This window comes from Apaloderma vittatum, unplaced genomic scaffold, assembly GCF_000703405.1.
Source record: "Apaloderma vittatum isolate BGI_N311 unplaced genomic scaffold, ASM70340v1 scaffold5886, whole genome shotgun sequence".
NCBI lineage: Eukaryota > Metazoa > Chordata > Aves > Trogoniformes > Trogonidae > Apaloderma > Apaloderma vittatum.
The window spans coordinates 54,352-69,754 of record NW_009719884.1 but is presented as its reverse complement, the minus strand read 5'-3'; the positions used below and the strand labels follow the sequence as shown (position 1 = coordinate 69,754).

Here is a 15,403-nt window from a genome sequence, read left to right as displayed (position 1 = left end):
GGCTGCGGTTTCTGTGGGTGGGAAGTGAGGACACAGAGCAAAGGGACGAGGCTTTCGGGCGGCGGCCTTGTCACTGGGTACCTCACATGGCGGGACGCTGTGGTTTGGTGATGGTTTCCAGCTGCCTTCACACTGCTGGGAAACAAGGAGGGCACACAGCTCCCCGAACGGTGGCCTCCTGCACGTTCATTTAAAGGAAGTTGTGTTTATGAAAACACTTGGGTAAATGAGTGCGATTTCTTCAGTAGATAAGATCTTAACGCGTAAACATGGGCCTTAATCTGCAAACACTTGAACTGAAGCTCTCAATTGGTTTTATTTAAGTCAATGGGACTACCCAGGTGCTTACAGGTTAAGTGTTTTTAGGATCAAAGCCCTTGGTGCATTTCCAAAAAGCTGCTGTAGCAGGAAGACGGCAAAGAATTTCCCTCTAATATTCAACACGGTATTCCAATATTCATGAACTTTCTGCCCAAGTGAAAAGACTTAACGCTAATGAGCTTCATGGGCGTGTATCTTGAGGAGGAATTTGAAATGCACGTTATTGTAAGATAATGGCTCTCCCTGCCAAAATGACACATACGGGCTTGAGGTCAACTCATTTGTAATTTTTCACTTGTATTTTTCAGTGCACAATCTGGATGATGCATTTTTGCAGCTGGGACTGTGTCCTCTGCTGATGAAGCATTCTTGTGGGATGGAACAATATATTTCTCTCAAACTGCTACAGTCCTTGAGAGTCCTGTTTCACTGACGGTAATAAAATCACTGTTTAAATAAAAATGTTTTGCAAGTAAATGGCTGTTACAGATCTGCCTGTCTACAAATCTCTTTCCTGTGCATTCTGTTTATTCTTTACATATCATGCCCTATAATGTGTAAGCGCCTGTCTGGAACTGTATCTCTAGAAAAGGTTGCCCAGAGAGGTTGCAAATATTCAAGCTCACGTTGGACAGGGCTCTCAGCAAACTGATCTACTTCAAGATGTCCCTGTTCACTGCATGGAGGTTGGACTAAATGATCTCTAAAGGTCCCTTCCAACCCAATGCATTCTATGATTCTAAAGAGATTATACACAGTGATTAAATACTTATGTTGCTGTAAGAAAATATTCTATCCTCAAAGGTTGGCTGTTGCACCCACAACATCTTGAACTTGACTACCAATGTAGGGCTTTCCTTTTTGCTTCCAATGAGAGAATATAGGACAGGTCTGCATGAACAGGCTCATGTAAAACTGTACTTACAGTAGTTGAATTTAGGATTTTTGTTGATTCCTGAGATCATTTCCTTCTCTTTTCATTAGCTCCCTTTACAATTAAATCACTTGCCAGAATTGGTTTCCCATTGATTTTTCCTGAATTACCTTTTTTTTTAATCCTTCCACAGCCACGGAGTCAGAAGGATGAATGATAATAAGCCAGGAAGAGTGATAAAAAGCTGGTTTTTTACCTCCATCATCAAATAGTCAGAAGGATGGAGAAATCTTGGCATGGCTGTCATAATCCCAGGTCAAAGGGAAAAGAGCACACTGCTCATGTCTTCTGTTGTCCTTGCCTGAGAAGGAATAAGTAACAGCAAGTAAAGAGACATAAGAACAAAACCTAGAGCTCTACCCCCCAAGCCTCTTCAGCCAGCAACATGCACAAATCTGTTAACAGGTTTGAAACACACCAATACCCACTTAGCCTCAGGAAATGTATTTCCATCACACACGTCTCTTACATTATTTTCTCATATTTTGCATCATTCACTAAATGCATAGTTTTGTTTTCCTTTAGTTTGCAGCTTCAGAAATTTTGGATTGCTGTTCTTCCCTCCTCAGGATTCTAATTTTAAATCAGAGGAAGGCTGAAGCTGAGGAGACCTATGCTCAGTTTTATAAGCTACTACACTGGGCAAAATCCTAGCCCCCTGTCCTGTCCACCCCTCAATCCAGAAATCACTTGTGTGATCCATCTTGCATATTTCTTAGCTCATTAAGACTATCACATGCTCAAATATCCCCATATGGATGTATCTTGACAAGATTGCTGTGATTACACTGCTAGGAACATGTCAGAGTCAACAACTTAATATTCAGGGAAGGGAATAGACATATATGAATGTCAAAATAATCAGAATTATCGGATTGTAACTTGGTGCTTCAGGGAATAAGCCTGCATCTCAGCTCCTGGAAAGGAGAATGAAGTCTAATGTGTGGACAGGTGGCACTTCTTTTTGCTGGGTTCTTCTTTCACCTTCTATCATACAGTATATAAAGCAACTGGTGGAGTGCGCTGTTAGGCACAGGGTACTGCCTGAATAGATCCTGGATCTCTTCCAGTAGGACAGTCACTTGGTACCATGCTTCTCCCTGCATGGAATGGGGATGATGGATGATGCTATTTTGCTGCACTTTGTTTTTCCAGTCCATTTAGGCTGCATGGTTTTTGGAGCAAGGACTGCTTCAGTGGAGCTCCAGACTTTACTGAAGTCTCTAAAATGTGTCTGTATTAAAAAAAGAAGAAGAAATCACAAGCATATTCACATACTAATTATTATGCAAAGCGGGAAGGGGGAGGGAATAAAGTATGAGATTCCTTTGAAAAGCTGCCAGCACAGGTCCAAACACAAAAGGTGTTTGAAGTGGGAGCACACTGTGACAGCCTGAAGGAATCACCAATATACCAGCTACTCTTGTGTAGAAACAGACTCTTAATTTACATTTTATGTCACTTATTTACTTAAAAAGCATTTTCTACTTTTTGACTGTCTCCCAAAAGTCTCCTCTAGGTCCACGTTGCATTTCAGTACCACTAGAAGGTGTTTTCTTCATTTAAGGTTTTTCTGTGTTGCCTTGAGCTGTAGGCAGGTAGATGTGGACTGCTAATTAATGTAAACTTCAGCTTTTACTTTCTCTTCTTTTCCAGTTAAAGGAGATGAAAACAAATATTCCTCAGTTTCGAAGAAGCACTTTTTCTCAGTTCTTCCGAGGAAGAAGTATTCAAGCTTGACCCTGACTTGTATGGCTTTCCATTTATGCAGCCTGACAGCAAATATATATATCCTACTGTGCACAGAATGGGGGAAAATGTGAAAGAAAAAGAGCAAGCACATCATGGCATGTATTCTTCCACAAAGTTCTGCTAGCTTTCTGCTGTATCAGAGCCTCTTCAGGTATCAAGAGCAGCATCAGCTGAGGGCAGAACATGTGCCAGCAGCGGGCTGGTAGGATGTGCTTCCTTGAAATACATCTTAGCTGGGTCTCTCCAGTGCTATACAGGTTTACTGAAAGAAGTCAGCATTAATTGCCCCGAGATTCTCATACTAAGCTGATGTAAGCCAACAAATTCAGCCTCTCTCACCAAAGTGAAATCTCTTTGAACAGCACAAGCCAACAACAGAGCTACCAGCAAAATGCCACCGTATAATGCTCCAAGAACACACCAGTGCTGGTAGCTGCAAGTCCTGGGTCCTTACCCTGTGTGCTGCAGCCCTTCTGCTGTTATAGTATCTTGCTACAAGGGCATGCAGCACTGCAAAAAAAGCAGTGATGAACCCACATGCTCCAGGCACATAAAAATGCCAGCAACTCATGACTCCAGAAAAGTTCTGGCAGCTAAACTGGCTAGTAAGACATAGCCTGGCAGTATAATTTCTCCTGCAGATTACTGCAAGTCTACTTACAGAGGCAATGGCTTTGCCACACCACAAAAAAGGTTTTGTTAAGCACTGGTGTAAATCATTTCCACTTGTCTCCTTATAAACTGAGTGACTTGTGCTGTCATGGGCAGAGAGCTGAGCATGGGCGCCTGATGTAAAACCAGAGGTGCAAGGAATCCTCTCTGCATTGCTATGGATCGACAGTCTTCAGGTAGCAATTGTTCTGGCAATATACATGAATCTTTCTCCACTCCCATGTTTACAAAGCAAAAACTCTTGGATGCTTAACGTCAATTATCATATATTTGCATTAAAAATACATCGAATACTGCTCTAAATAACTTTCGTTATGATGAAAGAAATTATAAATAGTTTCTCTCAGCAACTCTCTATAGCTAAGTACATTGATTCATTTGAATATTTTTGTAAAGATAAAATCCAGGTTCAACTTACTCAAAACCCAGGTTCAACTTATCAACACACACTCGTCCCAAGCAAGTTTAAATCCATAGATACCTTTTAAAATGCACACAAAGAACATAATTTATTTCTGGATGTACAGACTTAAAGGGAATCCTCTATCCTGACGTGTACCAAAGCAGCCCTTTTTTCATTACACATCTACTGGAACGGTCCAAGTTCAAAGGACATCCAGTGCAACCCCACCACCCTGCATGAAAACAGTTACTCCCTGGGCACAGCCTGGGCTGGGTTGAACTGGGATGAAAGTGTTACAGACTGTCTTCATATAGGGTGAGCCAATAAAATATCCATCTAACGGAGGCAGATGGGAAGCTGAGCAGGAGCGTGACTTCTCTGGGTAATGATGCTTCAGCCAGCCATTGTACTGGGAAGGGGAGAGTACTTGAAGAGACAGATACAAGACAGATAGGCAGAAAGTGAGTGCCAAAATAGCGTGTTACCATCGGAACAGTCCCCAAAATAAGAGGTGGATGCAGGCTTTGAGACCCAGCTTCACCAGGATCTCAGTCTAGGTTTAACTATAAGACGCTGAACAGACTGCTCAAGTCAGGCAGTGATAATTTAACTTCAAAAAAATGTGATTCTGGAAGAGAGTTAACATGTTACTATCAAAACTAACAAGTTTTGGAGTCCTCTTCTGATCCTCTGTGGTATATATTTAGAAGATGGCATGATTCTTACTCAAATTTCGAAGTCTGTCTCATCAGTTTGAAAGCTTTGATACATATGTTGCAAAGTAAAAAGCTGATGTACTAAGAGCTTGTGTAAAAGACTATATTGCTTATTTAAGGACAGGCCCAGCATTTCTTAGGATCTAGAAGAGCCAGAGCTGAACAAGTGTACGGAGTTTCAGAATCTGCACTAGAAGTGACGGGTGACGTAAAATTCCACTTAGCTTTTAGTGGTTGAATGCATGTTATAAAAAGCACAGACTGGCAGAGAAAAATTGATGATTTCTACTGCCAGAGCTGTTACAAAAATCAGACTGTGAATTGAGAGAAGTCACATGGCTGAGCACCTGTATCCAGTATTTGAGATGATAAAAGAAAACTTCAGACTTTTGGACAGCTCTTCTGTAGGTATAAAATTCTCCTTTTTTTTTTTGTATAAAACCACTTAGAAGCTGAAAAAGCAGGAAAGCTTGTACTCTTTCAACCTACAGCGAAAAAAAACAACAATGAGACCTACTGGTTTTAAAGTCTTTACTGACATTGTGATTAGAATTATTCAATTCAATAACAAGCAAAAATACTTTTGTCTAATAAGTCAGTTAGTTCCAATAATTACATATACTTTAAAGTCAAGTTTTTGCTAATCTTCATTCCAATGTGCTTAATATATTTTACAGGAACTGCTAATTTTATGTACTCCTAATGAGATCTCAATTTCCATTGAAAGGCAAATTGAAAAAAATAAATACTATAAACTGAATCAGCTGGTAAATAAATATTTACCATTTTAAACATAACTAGAATATAAAAAGGGAAGTTAAGCTTAGTAACGGCAAAAATATGTAAATAGTGTGTGCTCCCACAGAGCAAGAAGTACACAAATTACTGTAAAGATTACATTAAATTACAAGTTAACAAACCGTCTTGTTTGCCAGCCAATGAAAAGCACCTTTCTTTAGGAAAATACCTGAACATATGCAAAACAAGGTGAAAGCTGATGATTTAAAGAAAGGTTTCTCGCTGCTGCTTTGATTGTAGTCAATAATTTGGGCTGACTGTGACTCTCAGGGAAGGATTTCCTACATGTTGGAGCTTGGATTGTGAGTAGAGCTATCCCTGAAGCCTTGCCTCAGCAGCACGATGGTTGCACAGCCACAGGCCTGGCAGTGAGGCACCAGGTCAAGGCAGGGTCCTTAATTCAAGCTTTTCAGTCTGAGCAGGAGTTAAAGCTGTGCTCTCAACCATCTGAGATTTGGCCCCAGAAGCTGTTCCTTCCCAAGAAGAGGTTTTTCCCCAAGTCAGCATTAACTCAGCTGGCACTGTGGGCTGGTCCAGAAGGAAGCACATGCTTTGCTTCTCTTTCACAAGAGACTTCTGTTAGCTCTGCGGTAACGAAAATTATACAGATGAATGATGAAAACCGAGCTTTGGACTGTTTTACATTCTTTCAGTACTGTTTAGTATGATGGTTGTTGACTTCTCCCCTGCCTCTATATTTAGAAAGCGGAGTAGGAGGGAGATGAGCGCTGGTATTATGGGTTGTGACACAAAAACATCAAAAAGTAAGTCTGTTCCCATTTCTCTTTGGTACCCTCTGGGGAGCTACAGTGTTTAGAGAGAGCTCCTGTTCCACCGCAGGAGCTCAGGAAAATGGGCACCAAACTTTTAGACTCTATGACTGCATATGGCCATACAAGGTGGGTGGGTAACTAGGACATGGAACATTTTCCTCCACTGAGCTTAGTTTCTCACCACTCGATAAGCTTCAAGTAGCTTGTCTGGTGGCCTTATTGCTCCTTATACGTCAGTGCTTGGATTAAAAATAGAAAAAAATCAGAAGCTTCCTCTGCATTCAATGAATCAACAAAAGATCCATGGGACAAAATATTGCCTAATGCCCCAGAAGAAATCTAAATGAATTAAAGTCACCCCCTACGGAGAAGTGGGCTCTGTTTATTTTCAATAAACTATTACAGGTTTTGCAACATTTTTCTGGAAGTTTTTCTCAAGCTTTCCTAATTCCTCTCACTCCAGGCCAGGGCTCAACTGCCAGGCTGGAGGAATTCTTTGGACCTGACCTTCAGCCATGAGAGACAGTGACCCTCATCCCCATCCTGACTACAGCACAGTTTTTAAGCTGCAACGTGAATTAAAAAGCTGAAGAGCTCTGTAGGCTATGCCATAAACACATTTGATATTGAAGGATTTAGGGTTAGCTAAAGCTTAGCATAGAAAAACGACAGAAAGTTGCTTCAATACACAACAGCACATCTCAACTGCAAAGCCCCGCCTGCATGTCTCATCCACTTCTTCCCACCTCCCACAGGCAAATGAAAATTCAAACTCTTCCAAGTGCAAGGCAGCTTGTCTCCTGCTGCCCTCCCAGCACCTCCTGTGGGCAGCAGAGAGTGTGTGGGGTCAACCCTGCCGGTTGTCCACCCATTTTGCTGTAGCAGTTCCTCTGCAAATCCAAGGGGTGAGCAGCCAGCGGAAGCTGCAGGTGGCAACATCTGCAACAGGTAGCCCAGATCTCCGATGCGCTGGGAAGCTCTGTGCAACCAAGAGCATCTTTCGAGGTATGACACCAACACCTGCCCACTCTCCTGCCTACAGGTTCTCTCTGTAAAGAGCAAATTCAGTGTGACGGCAACAATTCAAGAAAACAAAATGCCCTGTAACTTCCATTGAAAAACGTGGGCTGTCAGGACAGTTTCTCTTCCTGCTTTCTTTCCACTCACCCCAAATTAATGTCTGTAGTTCTGCATGGGCCCTGTCCCCTCCTCACCCCCATCCCCACTAGACATTAAGCTCAGATACTGCCAACACACACAGAGGGGTTTTCAGATTTCCACCCACGCGAGCAGCTACTCTGCACATCCGATGCACATGTGAAATTGGTTCACAGGGGTTAAGGCAGGAGCCCACATTTCCATTTCTAGCACTACTGAGCTTAAGGTTTATCATTTGTTTGTTTTCAAAGCAAAAAATAGACAACTTACTTTACTTCACAGGGGAAAATCATCCCAGCTAAGCGTCTGTTCCACTGGCAGGGGTGGGTTACAGCACCCGCCTCTCCCACCCATGCAGCTGAACCCAGCCCCGGGTCAGCCCAAGAATCAGGAGGAAATGAAATGCACATGTCGGCGTCCTCCTCTCCTGCTCCAGTTCCTTGGCAAAACTGCTCTGCTGCTTCAGCCACAAACCATCCCAGCACCAGAAGACGTGCCAGGGAAGCGGATACTTGCTATATATTTTCTCAGACAAACTGGAGAGCAAGGACGTGCTTCCTCAACCTGAAGAAAGTTTTGGAAAGGCAACGCTCTAAAAGTTCACAGCATGGAGTTTTCACACCAAGATTCTGTGATACACAGGCAAGAGCTTAAATGGAACAAAATTAACATATAAACTCATAAAAAATGGACAACAATACTGCAGATTCCTTAAAGGAAATTGTGCCATTCTGACTGAGCAAATATTAAGTAACTAATACAACTGATTGCAATTTTTTTTAAAAAAGGCTACATTTTGTTTCTATCCGTAAGAACAATGGTTTCCTTAGAGATCTTCCCCTTAGATCCCTCTTCCCTTCTTCTTGTTTGCTTACTTGAGCAAAGACTGGAATACTTAGCATACTATCATCATCTCCCTCACATCAAAAGTTTTTGTTTAATATTTATCTGGATATTTCTTGCCTTACAAAAGTTTCTTGCATTCGATATGTTACTTAAAAATAGTATCTGTCATTTAAGACTGCACTCCACCGTCACTTCAATAAATGGAAAAATGAGCAACAACTAGCCAAAGTTATAAATATGCTATTCTCTTGTCCGGAGGTACAAGAGGATAATTTTAGTTTTAATTTACCCTGTTTCAATCAAGTGCAATGCTTAAAGTAAAGAAAAAGCTACCCATGAAGCCTGAAAACAGGAGCTACAATTCAGTTGCACAGCTGGCCAGCAGAGGAACCCGGAACTTGACTTTGGAAGTTATTTTTCCATGAATAAAGCAAAGGCAAGAGGCTTCTTTTAACAAGTTTTATGTTACTTGCATTGGGCTTCATTTGCAGAGAATCTAAGAGGAAGTAACTATTTATAACCCAGGGTAAATCAAAGTAAAATGGCATTTTGATAAACACAAGAGCCGTATCACATGAAATGCTGTATCAGGCTGCTGAGGAATTTCAGAGCTCCAGCCGAGGGACTCTAGGAAAAGTCATCTCAGGGGTACAGATGCCGCTGCTAGCTGCGGGCAGGCGGCGCAGCATCCCCAGCCTGGCACGGGGACTCCCAGCTGCCCAGCAACATCCATGGGTAGCCAGAATATTGCTAGAAACACATCCAGGAAGGGGAGAACAAAAGGGAAGCAAACCTGAAAACCAACATGTGCTAGGAAGCCTCCGTGTAAGAGACGCGCCTTCAGCTGCCGATTTCTTCTGAACGACGTTGCTGGAAGCCGAGTGCCTGCATCAGCCTGGTTTTCAGAGACTGATGAAAACTGAACCAATGTTTATAAGCGAGATGATAGCTCTGTTAGAAATTTTCCCTAATAGTCTGGTGTGGCACTGAAAACAGAGAGGCAAAGACATTGCGAGATGATAAATGCGACTATCGCACCTACTGCAGGTGAAAGAAGATTCAGGGGGGTTGTCAGGGAGGGTGGGAGGACTGCGGTACTTTAAGTCGGTGGACACAGGCGAAGCACCCAACCTCTTCGTATAAGAGAGTGGATAATGGATGTGTAGGGTTAAAAAAGGTGAGTAGTGAAAATAGAGATGAAGCGTTACCATTGCTTCTGCTTGCAAGCAGATGCAGGAGGAACCAGACATACGTAGTATTTGGTAGCCTGCATAACTACAACAGATGTCTACTTTGGATAAAGTGTCCTGTAAATTAGGTATAGAGGCAGAGTCTAACGTATATAAATAAAGAGAAAACAGCTTCTTGATATCAATTTGCTTATGAAGAAGGAGGAGACAATTTATCTGGTGTTCAATATTTATCGCTGTACTTAGAGTGATATTCATTGCACCCTTAAAGAAAATTCAGATCTACCTTAAGCAAAGTGGGCTTCAAAAAACTGGATGTCAGACTGTACAAATAAAGTATTAGTTTAGGCATGGTAGACTTTATTTTGGCACTTGAACAAATGCTTTATTTTACAGCAGTGGCACAGCATTTGCCAGAAATTTTCTTTTCTTGGCACAGTTATTTCAAGCAGTTATTTTACTAATTGAATTTCACTAAATATTGCACAATAAGATATACCTGTTAAATTCTCACCCTGTTTTTACTTGTTGAACTGGTATGGCTTTGAAAAACTTGCCAGTGAGTACAGGTAATTTAAAAAGCAATATATTAAATATTTTAGCACAGGATAGCATTCATTCGTTCCTAAATGACCACTGAACTTGGGACAGCAACAAATACAAGTTACGCAACTCTTATCTGAAGAGCTACCAGATCTTATTTACAATACATTGCCATTTCTGAGAAGCAGTTCAGCTTGGCATCCTGAACACCTATATTTTGGAAATAAAAAATGAGGAGGTTAAGAGAACAGAAGACGAAGCCATTTGTCTGTTACGAAGCATAATATAAGAAGGCAGACTATCGTCTTCTCCACATACCCCTCTACCCAACACCTATCTGCGGTCTAAGCAACAGAGCCTTTTCTCTTCTACTTCAAATATTTCTTTCTTCTCTTATGAAGATAATTCCACTTGTCTCTACTCTTCTGCTGGAGTCCAAGCAGAATATACCAAAATTCTCCAAAGGCCGGGGAAAAAAACAAACCAGAATGACAAATCAAAAACCGATATACACAAGAAATAAAAATGGGTACTCCTTTGGATTTTACAGTACGGAAAACAACATTTGCAGGAAGAAAAGGTCTGTGTCAATACTGCCATTAAATATAATGCAAAGGTTGAATGACTCATAACTCATACACCAGATGTAAGACTTAAACATTCCTTTTCTCTGCCACTTCAGCAATAAATCTGGTCTGAGGATTAGCCTGATCAACAGCCTTTTTCTTTTTTTTTGGTCTGGCTTTTTAAGATCGACTGGATGTACTCTGTGACATTAAAACATAAGCATGTAGACATAAAATGAAAAGCATACAAAAGTATATCACAATGGAATTCTCAGTATTAGGCCACATGATTTATTCAGTAGTGTTTATGTTCCCAAATTACAATTATGTCTATCCATGTAAGACTACAAAAGTTACCATTAGAATTGTCTGTGCTTATAAAATACCAACATTTTCTTTTACTGTTATATATTCATTAACACCAGTCTGCGACAAGTTACATATAATCATAGGCACTTCAAAGGCTTTAAAAGACGTTTACAACTTAAATGCGTTTTTAAAGAACAAAAATTTAAACCCCTACTTGTACCTTCAAATTGCAAAGAATTAACAAATACAGTGGCCATAGAAATCTGCAGCAACTTCTCAAAATACTGTTAGAGTCTTTGGGTTTGCTTAGGTTTGTCAGTAGCTTACTCCAAATCTTCCTTACAGGAGACTTGTTTAGTAAGAATACGACTATACAGTTTGTAGTAATAATCCAATTTTACACATTAATTTGCTGTTACAAATCTCACTGAAGCTACAGGTATGCTGAGAAACAATGCAAAGTGTAAAATTGATATTCTGACACTTAGATTTATACAAAGTGGAGGTTAAAGTTTACATAGCTGAAAAATTACATTTACACTAAAAGTTACCGTTATCTGAATTATCTGAAGACAAATTGCACCATGACAACTACAAAAAGGCATTTTTTGGAAACAGATAAATTAATGAAATAAAAACTAACTTGTATGATCAATCTGAGACATGCCGACAAAAATTAAACAACTTTCATTGAACCATAGGATAAAACAATATTTTTCATTATTTTATATTTATGCATAAAGTTTTAAAAATGATTCAGTGAACATCAATGGTTTTATAAAATAATGTTTTGCCACTGTTATTCACAGAACACTGCAAATGTTAAGTTTTAATTTTACATTTTTAAAGGAATACATGAAAAGTTTTAAATACAATGGGATTTTATCATAAAGGTGCCATAATGGCTCTTTAATGAAAAAAAAAATCTTCATTATTCTATGCAAAAGCTTTATTTAAAAAAGTTCAGTGATCTCATAAATAGAGACACTAAGTAGGAATTTTATGCATAAAACTCCTTAGTAGGTGCCTTTTGATAGGCAGCACAGGATGGTTTACGTTCACCAAGGTCATAACTGCCTTCATCCTTCTTTCTCATGCGATATACCAGCAGCAGGATAAGGAAGATTGCGAAAAGAAAACCGATAACTCCACCAGCAATAACAGCTGTAATCAAAGAAAGAGAGATTCACAATGTGCCAGAAAAACAAGTTTAGCACCACGTTTCTTTCTGACCTCATACAATGAGTTTGCTGTTATTTTCAAATTGCAGAAAAGGGCTCCCATTATGCAAAGGTCTTGATTAATAGTATCCTGAAATACATCCTCAAAAAGCTTGTTTGTGTTTACCAAGGCCATCATTTAAAAGGACATTCCACCTAAAAGTCAGCAATCCAACAGCCCACAGTTCTAAAGAGGTTATTAAAAATTTTCCTAAACCTCAGTTAAGAAAGCTACAAATACTGCCAGAGAATAAAGTTGGATTAATTTATAATAATAACATTTGAGTTTCTTTCAAACTTATTTTTCAACAGTTAACATTTTCAGACTTAAAAGAACCACTTTGTTACACTAGATAAGAAATGGGTTTTCTCTTTTCTCTGTCAGTTTTCACCCTGAATCCAGATTGAAATGAATTTCCTATTGATAAATAACAGGAGAGAACATTTCACGGAGCTGTAGGAAGAGAGGTACAACATTCATCATGCACCTGTGAGTTTGTAGAAAGTATCAGCTCCAACTAGGCTTCAAGAGCAAATCTGCCTGCTTCCGCTGATGCAGATATTAAGGCTCTTTCACAGTTTGATGCTCATAGGAAGTTGTGGTCCGAAATTGTAACTTCCATGGCTCCCAACAAACCCTCCAAGGACATGGGGTAAAGTATACCTGTAAACACTGCTCTTACGCCAGAAAAACCTCACATGTAGTGAAAACATTGGTGGCGAGACTATGCCTCCCTGGGTTATGCATGGAAATAGACCCTCTGTATCCTAAGGACAGCACTCATCCATCCCTCTCCATCCACCCACCCCTGCCATGAGCTCCTCCCAAGCAGTCTCCACCTGCACCGGATGGATCAGACAGCGATGTATAGATTGGGGACTGACCTGCTGGAGAGCAGTGCAGGAGAAAGGGACCTGGGAGTTCTGGTGAACAGCAGGATGGCCATGAGCCAGCAATGTGCCCTTGTGGCCAAGAAGGCCAATGGCATCCTGGGGTGTATTAGAGGGTCGTTAGCCAGTGGGTCGAGAGAGGTCCTCCTGCCCCTCTACTCTGCCCTGGTGAGGCCACATCTCGAATATTGTGTCCAGTTCTGGGCCCCTCAGCTCAAGAGAGACAGGGAACTGCTGGAGAGAGTCCAGCGCAGAGCCACAGAGATGCTGAAGGGAGTGGAACATCTCCCTTATGAGGAAAGGCTGGAGGAGTTGCGTCTCTTTAGCTTGGAGAGGAGGAGCCTGAGGGGTGACCTCATTAATGTTTATAAATATGTCAAGGGAGAGTGTCAGGAGGATGGAGCCAGGCTCTTCTCAGTGATGTCCAATGACAGGACAAGGAGTAATGGGCACAAGCTGGAACAAAGGAGGTTCCATAAAAATATTAGAAAAAACTTTTTCACTGTGAGGGTGACGGACCACTGGAACAGGCTGCCCAGGGAGGTTGTGGAGTCTCCTTCTCTGGAGACATTCACAACCAACCTGGATGAGTACTTGTGCGATCTACTGCAGGTAATCCTGCTCTGGCAGGGTGGCTGGACTAGATGATCTTTTGCGGTCCCTTCCAGCCCCTGACATTCTGTGATTCTGTGGTTCTGTGATGTGCCCTTGGAAGTGTGGGTGAGAAACACGGTTCCACACCACATGGAAAATTGCAACTCCCTTTCTGAGCTGTGGAAGCTCCAGACATTGAGCAGGCAGTATTCAACTTGTGGAAGTCAAACCAATTAGCAACAGACTTTGCTATTAAGTAACTCCAGCAGATCCTCACCTCATTCTCATCAAATCAAACACTGGCTACCCGCTATGAAAGCATTTGAGAAACTACCAAGGAAACAGAAAAGTTGAGTTTGTATTATTTGATATATATCCCCTCTGTTTTCTGTTGTATTACTAGTGAGATAGACTTGTTGTATTACTGGTGAGATAAATGTCACCTCACCTGCCAGAACTTCTGTTCTCTGGAAGAGATTTTCTGAATGCTTCTCAGTGAACACATTGGTGTCATCCCCTGGCTCACCACTCTTTTTCTTGGCATCTGTTTCAGGCCTTTCCTCTTTATCGATTTCTTCAGGTGACTGTGGCACAAACAGGAAAACAGAGCATCACTTACAGCAGAGAACACCACAAGTACGCACCGTCACTGCCCACCATGGGCAGCCACAAAGCTGTGCCTCCACACACATACTCCACAATACTGACAAACACAACACACAGGAAGCTTTCTGACCGCAGAAAGCTGTGCTAGACATTGTAACTGGATCTATTTGTCATCACAATGTCGGAATGAAAAACGCTATCCACAAGTTTAAAACCCCTCAAAGTCTATTTAGCAAATAGCTGTTACGTACTGCCTGTGTTTAGCAGAATAACCGTCTGCAGTAGCATTAAGTAAAGTTGGGAGGGGGCTTTTTAAGCCATATAAATCAAACCAAGTTAACATCAAGCCATCAGCCAGGCAGAGCAGAACCATTTTAAATGGTGTTGCTCTCCAGCCACTCACCTTTGTTTGTGCAGGCACCTTGGTCTGCATTTTCACTGTGGTGGTCTCAGCCCTAGACGCATCACTAGTTGTCGGTAACTTTGGAATTGCTCTTGATGTTGTTATGACTGTGCTATCACCATCTTCTTCAGCACCTGGAAATAAAAAAGTGACAGTGAAATTCTGTCCTGTGAAATTCTTCCAGACAAATTACATTTTTTAATTATGACACCAAGGTAGGGGTGCTTGCACAGCCCACCCTTGGCAAGTGGCCGAGATGACAACGCCTGAGCTAAGATAAAGACGCGAGTGCAAACAGGGTGCCCCAAACTGTCAAGGGACTATTTGCCCCAAGTGATCCCATGAAAGAGGAATGAAGGCCATCAGCTGGATTAAGCAGTAAAGAGGAAATTACCACGATATTTTTGAAACACAGGGAGACAGCCTGAAAAGAAGTTTGAAAAAAGTATAAACACTTATAATGCGGAGAGAGATCCTGCAGTGAGGCAGAGACCACCAGGGCTGGTGTGACCCTGTCTGATGTGGCCTGGTTGCACTGGGGGCTCTGCCAGGGCTTGGCAGTGTCACCCCCTCAACTTGTGGGTGTCCCCAGCAGCCACCTCCAGCTCTCCATGGGGGCATCCCCAGTGCCACAAGGTCACCTCCTGGGGGAGGCAGGGGGTGGTGGGCCCCAGGATCACGCAGGGCTGGGGGCACCTGTGCCTTCCA

At 41.6% G+C, this 15,403-nt stretch overlaps 1 protein-coding gene across 1 annotated transcript in view; it reads right to left on the bottom strand.

The window, feature by feature from the left end:
- Positions 1 to 9,900: 9,900 nt before the first annotated feature.
- SDC2 (syndecan 2) overlaps positions 9,901 to 15,403 on the bottom strand; it is a 28,019-nt gene continuing 22,516 nt past the window's right edge. Inside the window, exons 4-6 of the mRNA XM_009870812.1 lie at positions 14,696 to 14,829; positions 14,135 to 14,270; positions 9,901 to 12,145 (exon numbers count right to left, since the gene is read on the bottom strand). Of these exons, the coding sequence (XP_009869114.1) occupies positions 11,982 to 12,145; positions 14,135 to 14,270; positions 14,696 to 14,829 (434 nt within the window). The 3' untranslated portion in view covers positions 9,901 to 11,981. The remainder of the gene's footprint in view (positions 12,146 to 14,134; positions 14,271 to 14,695; positions 14,830 to 15,403) is intronic.